The sequence below is a fragment of the Condylura cristata genome, unplaced genomic scaffold, assembly GCF_000260355.1.
Source record: "Condylura cristata isolate star-nosed mole 26May11 unplaced genomic scaffold, ConCri1.0 scaffold00029, whole genome shotgun sequence".
NCBI lineage: Eukaryota > Metazoa > Chordata > Mammalia > Eulipotyphla > Talpidae > Condylura > Condylura cristata.
The window spans coordinates 21136833-21150644 of NW_004567130.1; the positions used below are offsets into that span (position 1 = coordinate 21136833).

Consider the following 13812-nt stretch of genomic DNA (forward strand, 5'->3'; position numbering starts at 1 on the left):
CTAATGCCCACCCGGTGGGGCCCCGCGAATGCCCACGCTAATGCCCACCCGGTGGGGCCCCGCGACCGCGCGAGGCCTGCAGATGGACTCCTACCCCTGAGCGCTGTGCACTCCGTCTCGGGGTCAGCGTAGTTCATCTTGCTGTTGAAGTCCACGTGAGATAAGCACTCAGGGCAAACACAGTCCTGTCAGCCGAGTTGGCAAGACCCCGCGTTGCAAAAGAGCTGTGGGAAGCCCGGCGTGTGGCAGCCTGCCCTGCCCTGCCCTCCTGGGGGCCCTGGGCCGGCGCCGTGAGCAGGTAGTCAAGGGCAGGAGCAAGCGCTTGTGTCCAGCGTGAAGGGACCGCGGGCTCCGGGCGCTGAGCTGGGGGGTCACCCCTCTGCATTGTTTATTATCCTTGCCCGCCCCTGACGACATTGTGCAAGATGCGTGTTATTTGCTCCCACGGAGTACACTGCTTGCACAAATATTAGCAGAGTACCCTGTGTGCCAGGGCTCACGCGGGCGCCGGGGTCAGGGCAGGGGCCAGGAAGGCCGGGTCCTTGCCTTCCCGGGGTGGTCACGGTGCTGCCATCTGCAGGCCCTGCCCCCTCCTCCACAGCACCCAGGGCCCACCGTCCCTAAAGACCGTCCTGCCTTCCAACACGGCAGATCCAGAAGCTGGTTCCTCTCCATCTTCTCCAGTGGCAGCGTTCCCTGGCAAGGACAGTCTTTCTGGAAGTGGAAGGGGACTGCAAGTATTTCCTTCTGAGCTCCTTAAATAGAGGGGTCATCGCCAGCTGCCCTTGGCTGGTTTGGAGACAGGCGGACGGCCACACTCGTCCCCCGCTGGTAGTGCTCGGGGTTGCTCCATGGACCCGTGGCCGGCCTGGGCCGGGGCCGAGCACAGGAGGACGCGCCAGCTGCTGCGTCCCAGCAGAGGGCAGACGCCTGTGTCTGCACGTCGGAGGTTCCCCGGTGTCGCGTCTGAGCACGGGAGCCCCTGCAGGCTCGCTGCGGTCTAGAGAGTAACCGCGTGGTGAGGCTGTTTCTGGGGAGGGGCTGGGCACGGAGGTAGTTGATCTGAGTGGCCCGAGGACCGGCGGCGGGCAGGTCCGAAGGAAGAATGAGAGGGAACTCCAGGGGCTGGGTATGGCAGCTGGGGGCGGTGACCAGAAAGAGGGTCCTTGCTGCAGGAAGGGGGAGGGAGCTGGTGCCAGTGGGGCTCTTGGGAAACCCTCTTTCTGGGCCGCCGTGGGGGGCATTTCCAGGACTGGCACCCAGCCGTCCAGCTGGGCAGCAGCGGCCCTCAGGGACTCAGCAGGCGCCGGCAGGGTCTTGGGGTGAATAGAGGACATGCAGGGTGGGCTTCTGAGCCGAGACAGCCCTGCCTCAGAGTGACACTCAGGGCTGGGGCTGGGCCGCGGCCCAAGGCCCCCCGGGTATGAGTATGGCGGGGACTGCCCATACTCAGGCACCTTTCTCCCCACGTGAGCCTCCTTCAGGTTGCCCCCTGGGAAACTGGAAGATGAGGAGCTGGGTGCCAGTGGCTGCCTGGTTTGGTTTGCAGGAACTAAGCTCTTCTTTCTTCCCCTCTGCGAAGAAACGGGATTCTGACCTGGGGATTAAGACCGCTGAACTTCTGTGAGGGCAGTGAGGCCGAAAGTAGATCAGCTGTTGCCTAGAGCCAGGCAGGCGGGCGGGTGAGGAAAGTGTGGCTAAGGGCCGGGTCTCCCTCTGTGGTAGGGAAATGTTCTGAACGCTGGTGAGGGTTCGCGTGTCTGAAAACACTCACCCTCCAGCTCTGCACTTGAAATGATGAGGGGCCCCTGGGGCTGACTCCAGCTCTCCAGGCCCCCTTCTCCCCCCAGCCCTTGCTCCCTCCCGACAGCCTGAGGACAGCCCCCCCCCAGCTCGGAGGGACATGGAGGGACACAGCCAGGCCAGCCGTCCTTCCCCTGAGCCCGCCGCTCAGAGAACTTGCTCCTTACCCTGGGGAAAGGGCACAAAGGAGGTAGAGAGAAGCTTCTAGAGCAGAAGCCCCGCAGAGAAACCAGCCCTCAGCGAATCAGCAGCCCGGCTCACGCGCCCCAGTGTGAGGCTGAACTTTATTGCCAAGCAGGAGAGCGAGTTTTGCCTCCTTGTCTTTGTTTCTGTTTCTCTATACTGTGTGTTTTTTAGCTCAAAAGGACATAAATCGGGTTGAGTGGGTGAGGAGTTGACTTGGCATCGCTGGCCAGTGGGTGGGCTCTGTGGCTCATGTCTCCCCTCCCTGCCCCCTTGCAGGAACCATGTGGCTGGAAATTCTTCTCGCCTCCGTGCTCGGCTTTGTCATCTACTGGTTCGTCTCTCGGGACAAGGAGGAAACTCTGCCCCTTGGAGATGGGTGGTGGGGGCCTGGGGTGAGGCCCACAGCCACAGAGGATGAGAGCATCCGCCCCTTCAAGGTGACGACATCGGAGGAGGAGCTCAACGTAAGGCACCTTCCTGGGCAGGGCTGAGGGGAGGGGAGGGCAGGGCTGAGGGGAGGGGAGGGGAGGGCTGAGGGGAGGGGAGGGCAGGGCTGAGGGGAGGGCTGAGGGGAGGGGAGGGCAGGGCTGAGGGGAGGGGAGGGGAGGGCTGAGGGGAGGGGAGGGGAGGGCAGGGCTGAGGGGAGGGCTGAGGGGAGGGGAGGGCAGGGCTGAGGGGAGGGCTGAGGGGAGGGGAGGGCAGGGCTGAGGGGAGGGCTGAGGGGAGGGGAGAGAAGTACAGGGCTGAGAAGAGGGGAGGGGAGGGCTGAAGAGAGGGGAGTTTCCAGGGGTCTGGAGTCGGGACCAGGAGGGGCTGGGCTTGGAAACTGGTCCCCTTGGGAGTGTTTTCCTGTGTGCTGCGTGGCCTGGTGGGGGCCCGGTGGGTGCTGGTGGGGGCCAGCCGGCATAGGGTGCTGCAGAGAGGCCCAGGTCGCCCTCCCTGTCCCCTGCTCCTTCCTCCCAGCTTGCCTCTGCCTTTCCCCTAACCAAGGCCCTGAAGTTCCTGGGGCGGGAAACAGGTGCCACTTGGACCCAGTTACATGTGTCAAAGGTCCCAGTAGGCAGCTGATGCCACCCCCTTAGTGCCCCACCCAAAACCTTCAGAGAGCTTTGCAGCAGCGGGCACTCGGCGGGCCGGCGATCCCAGGAGAGGCAGCAAGCCCAGCGGACGCACAGTGCCCACGTGCCGGGCGGGGGGCCGAGCCCCGCGCTGTGGGCCCTGTGGCCACACTCAGCCCCTGGGCCTCTGTCCCCAGCGCTGTCGCCTCTGGGAGATGCAGAAGCGGACGCTGGGGGAAGCGGTTGGTCCGGGTGATGAGACGGGCAGACTGGTCTCCTGCCCAGGGAAGGCCTGAGAAGTGGGCGGACTGAGCTTAGGGCTCAGCTTCACCCCAGGAGGAGGAGGAGCTGCCCCGAGGCGAGACAAGGAAAGGGGGGGCCGGGGAATGAAAGAGTCCTGGGATAGCTGCCTAGGAGGACCCACGGGGGAGGCTTACGGAGCAGAACTGGGCCGCGACCCGAGAAACAGGCCGACTCTCCGGCCGGAGGTGACCAGGCCTGCGGCTGAGAGCGGAGGCTGGACGTGGGGCGAGCGTCAGGGAGGAAGCGCTGGAGAGGGGACGCCCGGGAGACCCAGGGGCCAACCTGGACGCCCCCAGGCGGGGCCTGATGCAGACCCCCGGCCCGGGCCACGAGTGGCTTTACGCCTCTCCGTGGTTAAAAAAAAAAGTAAAAACACCTCTGTGGCGTGAACTGAGATGACCAGACTCCGTCCGTGCGTCAGGCCTCACGGGCAGCCTCCGGGGCCGCCCAAAGGCAGGCAGGGCCGGTCGCGGCAGCCCAAAAAGCCGCCAGTATCCTGTCTGACCTTTTCCCGAAAGAAGCCGGCCGGCCGCTCTGGGGTAAATCAAAGCCGCTGACTGCTGCACGTGTCTTCCACGCGCTGAGGAGGAACACCTGCGGCTGGGCCACGCCTGGAGGCAGCCTGGGGCACGGGGGAGGGTGGCTGAGGGCGCCCGCCCCTCGCCGCCCGCCCCTGGCGCGATGCCTGCTGGTCCGGGGCTGCGCTGGCCTCTGGGCACAGCCCTCTGCTCAGCGCCCTCTCCTTGGGTCCCGCGGGTTGCCCAGGACTTACGCCAGCGGCTGGAGAAGACCCGCTTCGCCCCGCCTTTGGAGGACAGCCGCTTCCACTACGGCTTCAACTCCAACTACCTGAAGAAAGTGGTCGCCTACTGGCAGAAGCAGTTCGACTGGAGGAAGCAGGTGGAGATACTCAACGGATACCCTCACTTCAAGACGCAGATCGAAGGTCTGTCTCTAACACGGCAGCTGGGGGGGTGCGGGCCTCGGGGTGAGGGGTGTTAGCCGCCAGGCCTGACTGAAACAGGTGGGGACACAGTCACTGAAGTGTCTGTGTGAGGTGTGGCTTCACCAGGACGTAAAAGTCACACAAAATGCCGTCTGCAGAACGAGACGGGAAAACACCCAGGTAATTTCAAAACCAAAGAAGGGTAGAATGCACTGGAGAGCTGGAACCGGCTTGCAGACGATGGAGACGAGACTCAGACCGGACAGGGCCCGGTCGGGTAACCCTGCTCGAGCAGAGTGCGTGCGCTGTGACTGCTCCGAGGGCTGAGACCACCGTCCTCTGGCGCTAGGCCGCATGACCCCACTGCGCCCAGGTGGTCACCCCGCTTCACCGGGGAGAGAAGCCGCCCCTCATTGAGTTTCCTTGGGACGGCACCTGCAGGGTCATTTGGGGTGGGGTCGTTGTTGCCTGGATGGAAAAGCATTTTTTTATTTTCTTTAAAGATGTATTTATTTATGCCTACAGAACTGGGGTGCAGGCCAGAGGTGGGGGGGGTGAGGGGCTTCACCAGAGACAGAGCGGGGAGCAGAACAGGCAGATGGGCGAAGTACGCTGCCGAGGGGCGCAGCGGGCGGGTCAGGAGAGGTCAGGAGAGGTCTGCCGCGCCCTGCGGTCACTCTGGGGCAGGCGGGGATCGAACTCGCGCTGAAGCGGCTGCGGCTGTGGCTGCCTGCAGTGCTGCACTCTAACCTGCCGCGCCCCCAGGGAGGGCGCGGTACCTAGACCTGCAGTATTTGCTGTTGGGAGCTGGCTTGCCTCCCCCAGGTCACGGCCTCCAGTGTCGTAGTGGGCCCGTGTAGGAATTTCCTTCCCTTTGAAAGTCGGGTGATACCCTGCTGTGCGGGTCTGGCGGGCCTGTGCCTCCTCTCACCTGTCCGCGGACACTCGTCTCCGGGCTGCCACGGCCAGTTGCCCCTACAGCTGCCACGAGCACAGTGGCACCAACACCCGTTGATTTCTGCTTTCTGCCTGCGAGACGTACCCAGGAGTGCAGCTGCAGGGTCGAGCGGCGATTCTGTGCTGACGGAGTTACTGAGGAGCCGTCAGGCTGCTTCCAGTGCAGACTGCCCCGGTGACCCCTGCGGCAGTCCGGCCCCATCCTGGCTGTCCCAGTAGCCAAGCATCGCCCCGTGGTGGTTTTGGGGTGCACTTCTCTAGCCGCTAGTGCCATAGAGCGTCTTCCCACATGCTCGTAGCCTGTCTGTCTGCTTTGGAGAAGGGCGAGTGTCCGCTTCTGAATTGAGTTTCTTGGTTTTGTTGCTGAGTGTTCTAGTTCTCTTTAAATCCTGAATATTAGTTCCGTATGTGATAATACAACCTGCACGCTTCCTCCCAGTCTGGTGACCGTACTACTCAGTTTTCATGCTGAGAAAAGTGTGCGCGTTTAGCATTTCGAATGCTTGTGCTGTTTGAGCAGATTTGGCCTTTTCAAGTAACAGATAAACCTTTTGCATCTAATGTAAAACGTGTGTGGATTTAGACCTGGACTTTACCTGGGAGTCTTACTGGGCTGATACTAGTACTTGGAAGATTTCAGTCTCGCGCACTGATAAATTTAATTTATTAAAATTCTAAGAATGACTTAAAGAATGTACAAGCCATATTAGTCAGATCCACTAACGCGCTTTAAGAGAAAATTGAAGTTATACAGTGTCTAGAGGAAGACCAAGCACTTAGAAACGCGGCCCCCCATTAATCCAAGGTCCCCGGAGAGTGACTGTCACCACCTGCTAGATTAATATAGAGAATAAGATTGATGAGCTGAACGCCACTGCTCAATGAAGAACTAGATCTTTCCATGTGTGACTTTAAATTGGAGAATACTTTTAAAAGGCAGAGTCATCTCTGAACATTCTCTTTTGCTCTGGAAACTACACTCGAGGTCACTAGAAAGCTCTCAGGGGTGGGGTGCTGGATGCTCCCTGGTGCTTGTCTCGTGATGAGGGAGTCTCACTCCCGCAGGGTGGCTGTGGGGACAGCACCCAAGGGCGGGAGAAACCCTGGCCAGGGGCCGCCTGGTCAGCTGGTGTTCTCTCCTCCAGGCGGGAGGGGCCGGGTCTGGGGAGCCCGGGGAGAAAAGACAGGAAGAATTCAGTGTCCTGGGGCAGGAGCCCCGCGGGCACCGAGCCAGGCGCACTGAACGGTGGCTTCTGAGCCGGACTCGGGCCCTCACCAGGGCCGCTGTGCCGTGGAGGGACGCCGATGCCTGTGCCGCCAGCCTGCAAGAGATCCCCAGCCAGGCCCTGCGGCTCAGCCGGCCCTTGGATTGGCCAGGGCTCACCTTCAGGTGGAGATTTTTCAATAAACCCAGCACCCCTCCGTGTCCACCCCAGAGGTCAGTTGGTGAATCCATTATGGTGGACCCCGCAGTGGAGGAGGCCGGTCACAAGGTGCTTGAGCAGCTGCAGATTTGGTATGCGAAGGGGGACCCTGAATCTAGGGATGGCTGTTTGGGGAGACTCAAAAGTTACATGTGGGTTTTCTTTTTTTTTTTAAAGATGTATTTATGCACACAAGAACTGGGGTGCACGCAGAGGTGCTGGGGGTGAGAGGACTCGCCAGAGACAGAGCGGGGAGCAGATGGACTGAAATACACTGCTGAGGGGAGCAGCGGGCAGTCAGGAGAGGTCTGCCGCGCCCTGGGGTCACCTCCGGGGCAGGCGGGGATCGAACTGGTGCTGGAGTGGCTTTGGCTTCTCAGTGCTGCGCTCTCACCCGCTGCCCCCAGGGAGGGCCGCTTCCTTCATTTTTAAATTCAGAAACGACAGAGAACACAGGGTGGAAGGAGGGTCCCTCCGCCCTCCCCCCAGCCCGCTTCCGGCCCCGGGAAGCCGCTGCTGCTTTTCTGTACAATCCCAGGCGTGGCCCCAGCGCACGCAACACACATGTACTTTTTTCTCATTTTAAACTCAAATAATGAGATATGATTTCAATTAAAAATAATCTCACACCATGCAGCGTGTTCCAAAGGAAATAAGATTACCTGCTAAAATCAACTTCAGAATAGAAGTAAATTTAGCAGCCTAGAAGGACACGCAGGATATATTGTTAAATGGAAAAAAGAAGGTTCCGAAATAGACTGTGCGCAGGGTTCTATTTTGGTTAAAAGAAAATTATGTTCCCAAAGTATTTTTTTTAAGTCTGAACTGCCAGAGCCACCAGGGATCCGAGGGGGCCAAGTGCCCCGCGCTGTCCTGGATGCAATCCTGGGGCAGAACGGAGCCGGTAGCTGGGCACCGGGGCGATCTGAGCGGCACCCCAGGGTGAGGTGCCAGTGTCTGTCCGCGGGCTGCCACAACGTGGATGAATCTCGAAGACGAGACGCTCGGTGAAATGAGGGGGGCAGCAGGACACAGGCGCCCCACGGCTGAGTACACGCAGACCGAGGTGGCCAGGCCGCCTGGGGGGGGCGCGGGGCTCAGCACCCCGCTGCCTCCCGCCCTCCCCGCAAGGGGCTGCTTCCACAGGGGCCCCGGAGGGCAGGGCCCAGCCTGCCCTGACGGGGGACGTTTCTGTTGGAGCCGCCCTGGTGGCCCGGGGTTGAAGCCTCAGCGCTAGCGAGCTGTGGCCACCCGGCCTGAGTTCGATCCCGGCCAGGCGGACCCCCGGCGCCGCAGACCCCTCCTGGCTCCCCGCTGCCCCCTCAGCGGTGTGCTTCGGGCCTTCCTGTTCTGCTCCCGCTCCGGCTCTGGCGGGTCCTCTCCTCCACCACCTCTGGCCCGCGCCCCACTTCTTGTCCGCCTCCGTGCGCCCCCCTCCCACCAGCGTTGAAGTCATGAAACAGGTTTCTTGGGCGCCGCCGCCAGTCATGGCGGCTCCGTGCGTGCGTCGGCGCTCGGACGGCCCCGGCCCACCCGCGACGCGAGAGGGGTCATCGCAGCCTCCTCCGCAGGGTGGCCGCGAAGGCCACGCGGGGCCCCACACGGCTGGGCAGGGAGGGCGGCGGCCGGCGAGGCGCCAGTTCCACCGCTGGGCTGCAGAGGGCGCCAAGCGGCCCCTTTCCCTGCAGGCTCAAGTTGGGGATGTGGGGGGCCCAGGACTCCCACCCTGACTGTGCTCTGTCCCCCCAGGCCTGGACATCCACTTCATCCACGTGAAGCCCCCCCAGCCGCCCTCTGGCGGTACCCCAAAACCCTTGTTGATGGTCCATGGCTGGCCAGGCTCCTTCTACGAGTTCTATAAGATAATCCCACTCCTGACGGACCCCAAGAACCACGGCCTAAGTGAGGACCACGTGTTCGAGGTCATCTGCCCTTCCATTCCCGGCTATGGCTTCTCAGAGGCGTCCGCCAAGAAAGGTATTGGGGGCCCCGGCGTGTTTTTCCACCAGGTTCTTCCCGGATGAGGCAGGACTTGCTGGACGGCCTCCTCGGGTTCTGGGGAGCGGGGAGCGGGTCACGGGCACGGCCGGCCACTGTGTGCTCAGGGGCTCCCCACTTGGGCGGGTCCGCATCTGGTCAGCTGACCGAGGGCCTAGCAGGGCCGGCCTGAGCCCCCCGCAGCCGGCGCCCACTCGCTGCCCGCCTCCAGAAGCAGCAGCAGCCAGCACCTTTGGGCCTCGGGCTCAGCACCTCCTGGAGCTGCTCTCACTGGCCGGGGAGGGGCACGGGGACTCTCCCGGGACGCCAGGAGGCCCCACGAACGCCCTTTCCTTCTCCCTTCACAACTAGGTTTTAACTCAGTGGCCACAGCCAGAATCTTCTACAAGCTGATGCTGCGTCTGGGCTTCCAGGAATTCTATCTGCAAGGCGGGGACTGGGGCTCCCTGGTCTGTACCAACATAGCCCAGCTGGTGCCCAGGTGAGGGTCCCCACCCTGTGCATGGGGGGGCAGCCTACGTGGAGCCGGGGGCAGAGTGTGGGGCCCCGGGTCACTTGTCTGCGCCAGGACTGCCTCTCTGACCGGGTGCCCAGGCAGAGGCCAGTGGAGGAGGTGGACGTTAGCCAGTACATCTTTCTGATGAGCTGAGCCCTGGGAGAAGCTTGGCTGGAACGTTCTAGAAACTTTGTATTCCCCCTCCCTCCACCGTATGTGGCCACACAGGCGAGCAGGCAAATGCTAAAGGACGCTGGACGTGCCCCTCGGCCTCCTCGGCGTCCCTCCCCCGCTCACCTCTTCCTGCCCCTTCCTGACGCCAGCCCAGCCTCACCTGCCTCTCTCCCCCGCAGACACGTGAAAGGCCTGCACCTGAACATGGCCTTCGTTTCAAGAAACGTCCACCTCCTGGCCCTTCCCTTCACCCGGCACTTCCCGGGGTTCTTTGGCTACACCAAGAGGGACATGGAGCTGATGTGCCCGCTCAAGGAGAAGATCTTCCACAGCTTATTGAGGGAGAGTGGGTACATGCACATCCAGGGCACCAAGCCGGACACCGTAGGTGAGCACCGAGGGCGGCCGCCCCAGGGCAGGGATCCCAGGGCAGGAGCGGCCGCCCCAGGGCGGCCCACCCGAGGCCTTCCCCAGCCAGGGAGGGGCGCCCCCTCCATTCCATCCAGGGGGGCTCCCAGAGACGCTGCTCACAGCTTGGGGCCTCTTGTAAGAAGCTCGGGGCTCGTTCACACCTTCAGCTGCAGCTCTCCTAGCAGTGAGTCCACACAGTGGACGCCCCCCCCGGCCGGTCCAGCCTCAGAGCGACTGGTTCCTCCATCCGAGCAGTGAGTCCACACAGTGGACGCCCCCCCTGGCCGGTCCAGCCTCAGAGCGACTGGTTCCTCCATCCGAGCCCAGGTCCGACAGGGGAAAGCAGAGGGGTGGGGAGAGGTGGCCTGGCAGCTCTGTAACGGGGGGAACGTAGGGTGTGCCGGGAGACCCCCCCACAGGGCCCAACACCCATTTCTGCCACCAGGGACCTGTTCTGGGATAAAAAACAAGTAAAAACATCCAGAAAACAGCAAGATTGTACACATATATAGTGGTACTTAGACACTCGTCTTTAAAGATTTTACTTAGTTAATAAAGGACCCAGCGAAGATAAAGTCCAGGCCAGTAGGACACTGAAATTAGCTCGCAGACAGAATCCCTTGAGGTTCACTGAGTGACCATCAGTGAAACCGCCGATGACTCTGCCCCGTTTCACGGAGCTACAGCCGACCAAGCCCAAGTCGGGGTGTGCGACCTGGTGTCGCCTCACCCGTCACGGAAGGACGGCCCAGCGAGCTTGGCCAACGGCCACCTGCTCACCCGCGTGTGGGGGGGGTGGGGGGGTCCTGTGGCGGGAACTTTTCGGACCTGCCCATTGCGCAAAATTGATGCGCTTCTCTGAAAACCGGACGGTCCACCCCACGGCCCGAGACAGCGAGCTGAGTCTCCCTGCCTCTGCCTCCAGGCTGCGGTCTGAACGACTCTCCTGTGGGCCTGGCCGCCTATATCCTAGAGAAGTTTTCCACCTGGACCAACTCGGAGTTCCGCGACCTGGAGGATGGCGGCCTGGACAGGTGAGCGGCCGACCCTCTCCTTCCCGCCTCCCGCCGCTCGCTTCACGTCGGGATGTCGGTCAGCTCCGCCCAAGTCCTCGGCCTGTGACCGGGGAGCCCCCATGTCTGGGCGAGGCTCCCTCACTCTGAGCGTCACGGGGCGCAGTACAGGCAGCTAGACAGCCCTCGGGGGAGCCCGGCACCCCTTCACTGCAAGGACGGAGCAGCAGCCTGGCATCACTGCTCCGCGGGAGCCGACCCCGAAGCGGGGCCGCAGGAAGGTCGGGGGCTTGAGGCTGTGGCCGCCGCCCCCGGCCCGGCCCGAGGCAGGTTCCTGAGCCTCCAGCCACCTTCTCCAGGCCCATCCTTTCCTTGGTTCCTTCAGAACCTACGGCTGGGGGCTCTGGGGGAGGTGTCCGCCCGCTCTCAGTGAAGTCAGGCGCTGGAGCCGCGGGCTGGGTCTCAGCAGCGTAGACAGCAGCCTGCGGGGTGCCGGGGCGTGCCAGCGGGCAGCCAGGCGCCTCCAGGCTGACAGGCTCAGCATGGGGTGAGGGGGCGCCTGGGGGCTCCATGTGACACTGAGGCTGTGGGGGGAGGGCAGGGAGGGCCCCAGCCGGGTCAGCGAGTCCAGCAGGGCAGCTCCATGGCCTCGGCCTGTCGGAGGCCAGCTGGGCGGTGCGCGGCCGTGGCTGGGTGAGCGGCAGCTGAGGCCCGAGACGGGTCGTCAGGCACCCCCTGGCGGGGCTGGGGTCCCCCTGGGCCCGGTCGTCGCTGGGGTCTGGGTGGCAGGAGACCCCAGGGCGAGTGCCAGGCAGTGCCGGGCAGGACGTGCTGCTGGGTCTGGGCGCGGGGCAGCAGGCCGAGGAGGCATAGCCAGAGGGCTGAGGCCCCGCAGCGAGGGGCCAGGCGGCCAGGCCGTGGCGGGCGGAGGCCTGGACCCTGAGCCGGGGGGGTCCAGCCCTGGCCAGCAGCCCCCGCGCGCCAGCCGTGACCCCACAGCCGCGGCCCCCCATCCCGACCACAGGGAGGGTCTTGCCTCGGACACGGGCCTGTTGGGAAGCACCGGGCAGCTGCCGGCCGGCAAAGGACAGCCCCCCCCCCCCCCCGGAGCTGCGCAGCCTCGGACGCCTGCCTGGGGCAGGTCCGGCGTCTGCAGCCCCGGGCCGGTTCTGCCAGCCGGGCAGGGCTGAGCCACCCGAGCGGACCCGGGGTGGCCTGCACGGCGGCCGGGAGTGGACACCCACAGCCGCCCCGAGCGGGCAGACACCCGGTAGTGGTCCCGGTTCGGCTCACCGGCTGCTCACCCGGGTGGGGGCGGGGCGGCTGGCGCCTCCCGGGGGCGGCAGGGCCAGCAGAGCCTGCTTCTCCTCAGGAGGACGCTGGGGCCCCGGGCAGGGCCTGCTGCGGCCCGGGACACCCCCGCCGAGGACCCCCGAGGCCTGCGAAGGGCACAGGCTGGCGGCTCTCGCTGCGGACCTGTGCCTGGCACTGAGGCCTCTGCCCTGCCCCCAGGAAGTTCTCCCTGGATGATCTGCTGACCAACGTCATGCTCTACTGGACAACGGGCAGCATCGTCTCCTCGCAGCGCTACTACAAGGAGAACCTGGGACACAACATCATGACCCAGAAGCACCAGCAGTAAGCCTGGCCGGCGGGGCCCCCAGGGCGACGGGGAGCGCACAGCCTGGCTGTCGGGGTGCTCGCCGTCTGGGGTGATCGGGATGTGCAGAGACACCCGTGTGCCTCTGGAGCGCGCGGGGAGGCGCCTGCCCGGCCCCAGACGCCCCAGAGAGCTGCCCCTCACCAGGGTGCTGGCGACGGGTCCTGCCCACGCTCGTCCCTGTGGGCCCTGGTGGTGGGAGCCCCCAGTCTGTCCTGTCTCCATGCGGACGGCAGGTGGACGCTCCCAGACCCGAAGCCCCTGCCCCGGGGGAGCGAGGCGGCCAGGCCACCGCCTCACCCCGTGGGTCTCTGTCCCTTCCAGGATGAAGGTCTCCGTGCCCACCGGCTTCGCTGCCTTCCCTTGTGAAATACTACACACCCCAGAAAAGTGGGTGAGGGTCAAGTACCCGAAACTCATCTCCTACTCCTACATGGCCCGAGGGGGCCACTTCGGCGCGTTCGAGGAGCCGGAGCTGCTCGCCCGGGACATCCGCAAGTTCGTGGCGCTGCGGGAGCGGCAGTGACCCCTCGGGACGGCCCTCGCTGGCTGCTGCCCTCCGCCGGAGGCCCACATCCAGGGGCAGCCCCCGGCCTGCACCGGTGCAGAGGCCCCATTCTGAGAAACAGGTCTGCGTCCACCCTGCATGCGGGAACCCCACGCTCACCCCCCTGGCCGTGCACCCCCTGCCCCCACCACATGCACACGGGTGTCAAGCAACGAGGCTTCGATGATAAATGAGTTTACTTGTGAGAGCGGCTGGAGCCAGTGACGCGTGCGTGTCTGTCCCCCAGGGGTCGCCTTGCAGGGCGGCCTCGGGGAGCAGGACCCAGCGGGCCCCGCTGGGGGTGGGGGAGCCCTGAAGCGAGCCATTGCTCTAGGGACCAGGGCGGGTCTGCACCCCCATGCCTGCACTGAGCCCCCACTGCCTGCCCCCCACACCCCCGTCCTTGCAGGAGCACACCGGCCCCAGGGTCTCACGGGGAGAAAGGGTGAGAGGCTGCGGGGGTCCCCGAGGGGACGCGGCTCCCCGGCCATGCCCCCCCTCCTCCTGAGGCAGATGGGGGGGGCTGGACCAAATGGGCACATCACCAGTGGGCCCCCCCGTCCCTGCCCAGACACTGGCTGGACACACAGAACCACGTGGCACAGTTGGGGTGCACTAGCCACACCTGCCCGCCGCCGCAGTCCCCCATGCCGGGGTGGGGAGAGCGGCTTCGTGCAGAGGGGAAGCTGGGACCGGCCTGGGTGTGCTTCGGGCGCCCGGGCTGTCTGGCAGGTGGTGGCGGGGCAAGGTCTTGCGGGCCACGCCCTCCCGCCCCGGCAGCTCGCAGGCTGCAGGCTGGACCTTGCTGCGCGTGACCCAGCCACGCAGCAGGAAGG

General features: G+C 64.4%; 1 protein-coding gene across 2 annotated transcripts in view; it reads left to right on the top strand.

Annotated features, from left to right (window-relative positions):
- Window positions 1-13182, top strand: part of EPHX1 (epoxide hydrolase 1, microsomal (xenobiotic)) — a 15414-nt gene extending 2232 nt beyond the window's left edge. For both annotated transcript variants that reach the window (XM_004691032.2, XM_012731170.1), the window contains exons 2-9: window positions 2266-2453; window positions 4116-4296; window positions 8427-8654; window positions 9027-9156; window positions 9525-9733; window positions 10682-10790; window positions 12282-12407; window positions 12754-13182. In XM_004691032.2, the coding sequence (XP_004691089.1) occupies window positions 2271-2453; window positions 4116-4296; window positions 8427-8654; window positions 9027-9156; window positions 9525-9733; window positions 10682-10790; window positions 12282-12407; window positions 12754-12955 (1368 nt within the window). In that variant the 5' untranslated portion in view covers window positions 2266-2270 and the 3' untranslated portion in view covers window positions 12956-13182. The remainder of the gene's footprint in view (window positions 1-2265; window positions 2454-4115; window positions 4297-8426; window positions 8655-9026; window positions 9157-9524; window positions 9734-10681; window positions 10791-12281; window positions 12408-12753) is intronic.
- The last annotated feature ends 630 nt before the right edge of the window (window positions 13183-13812 follow it).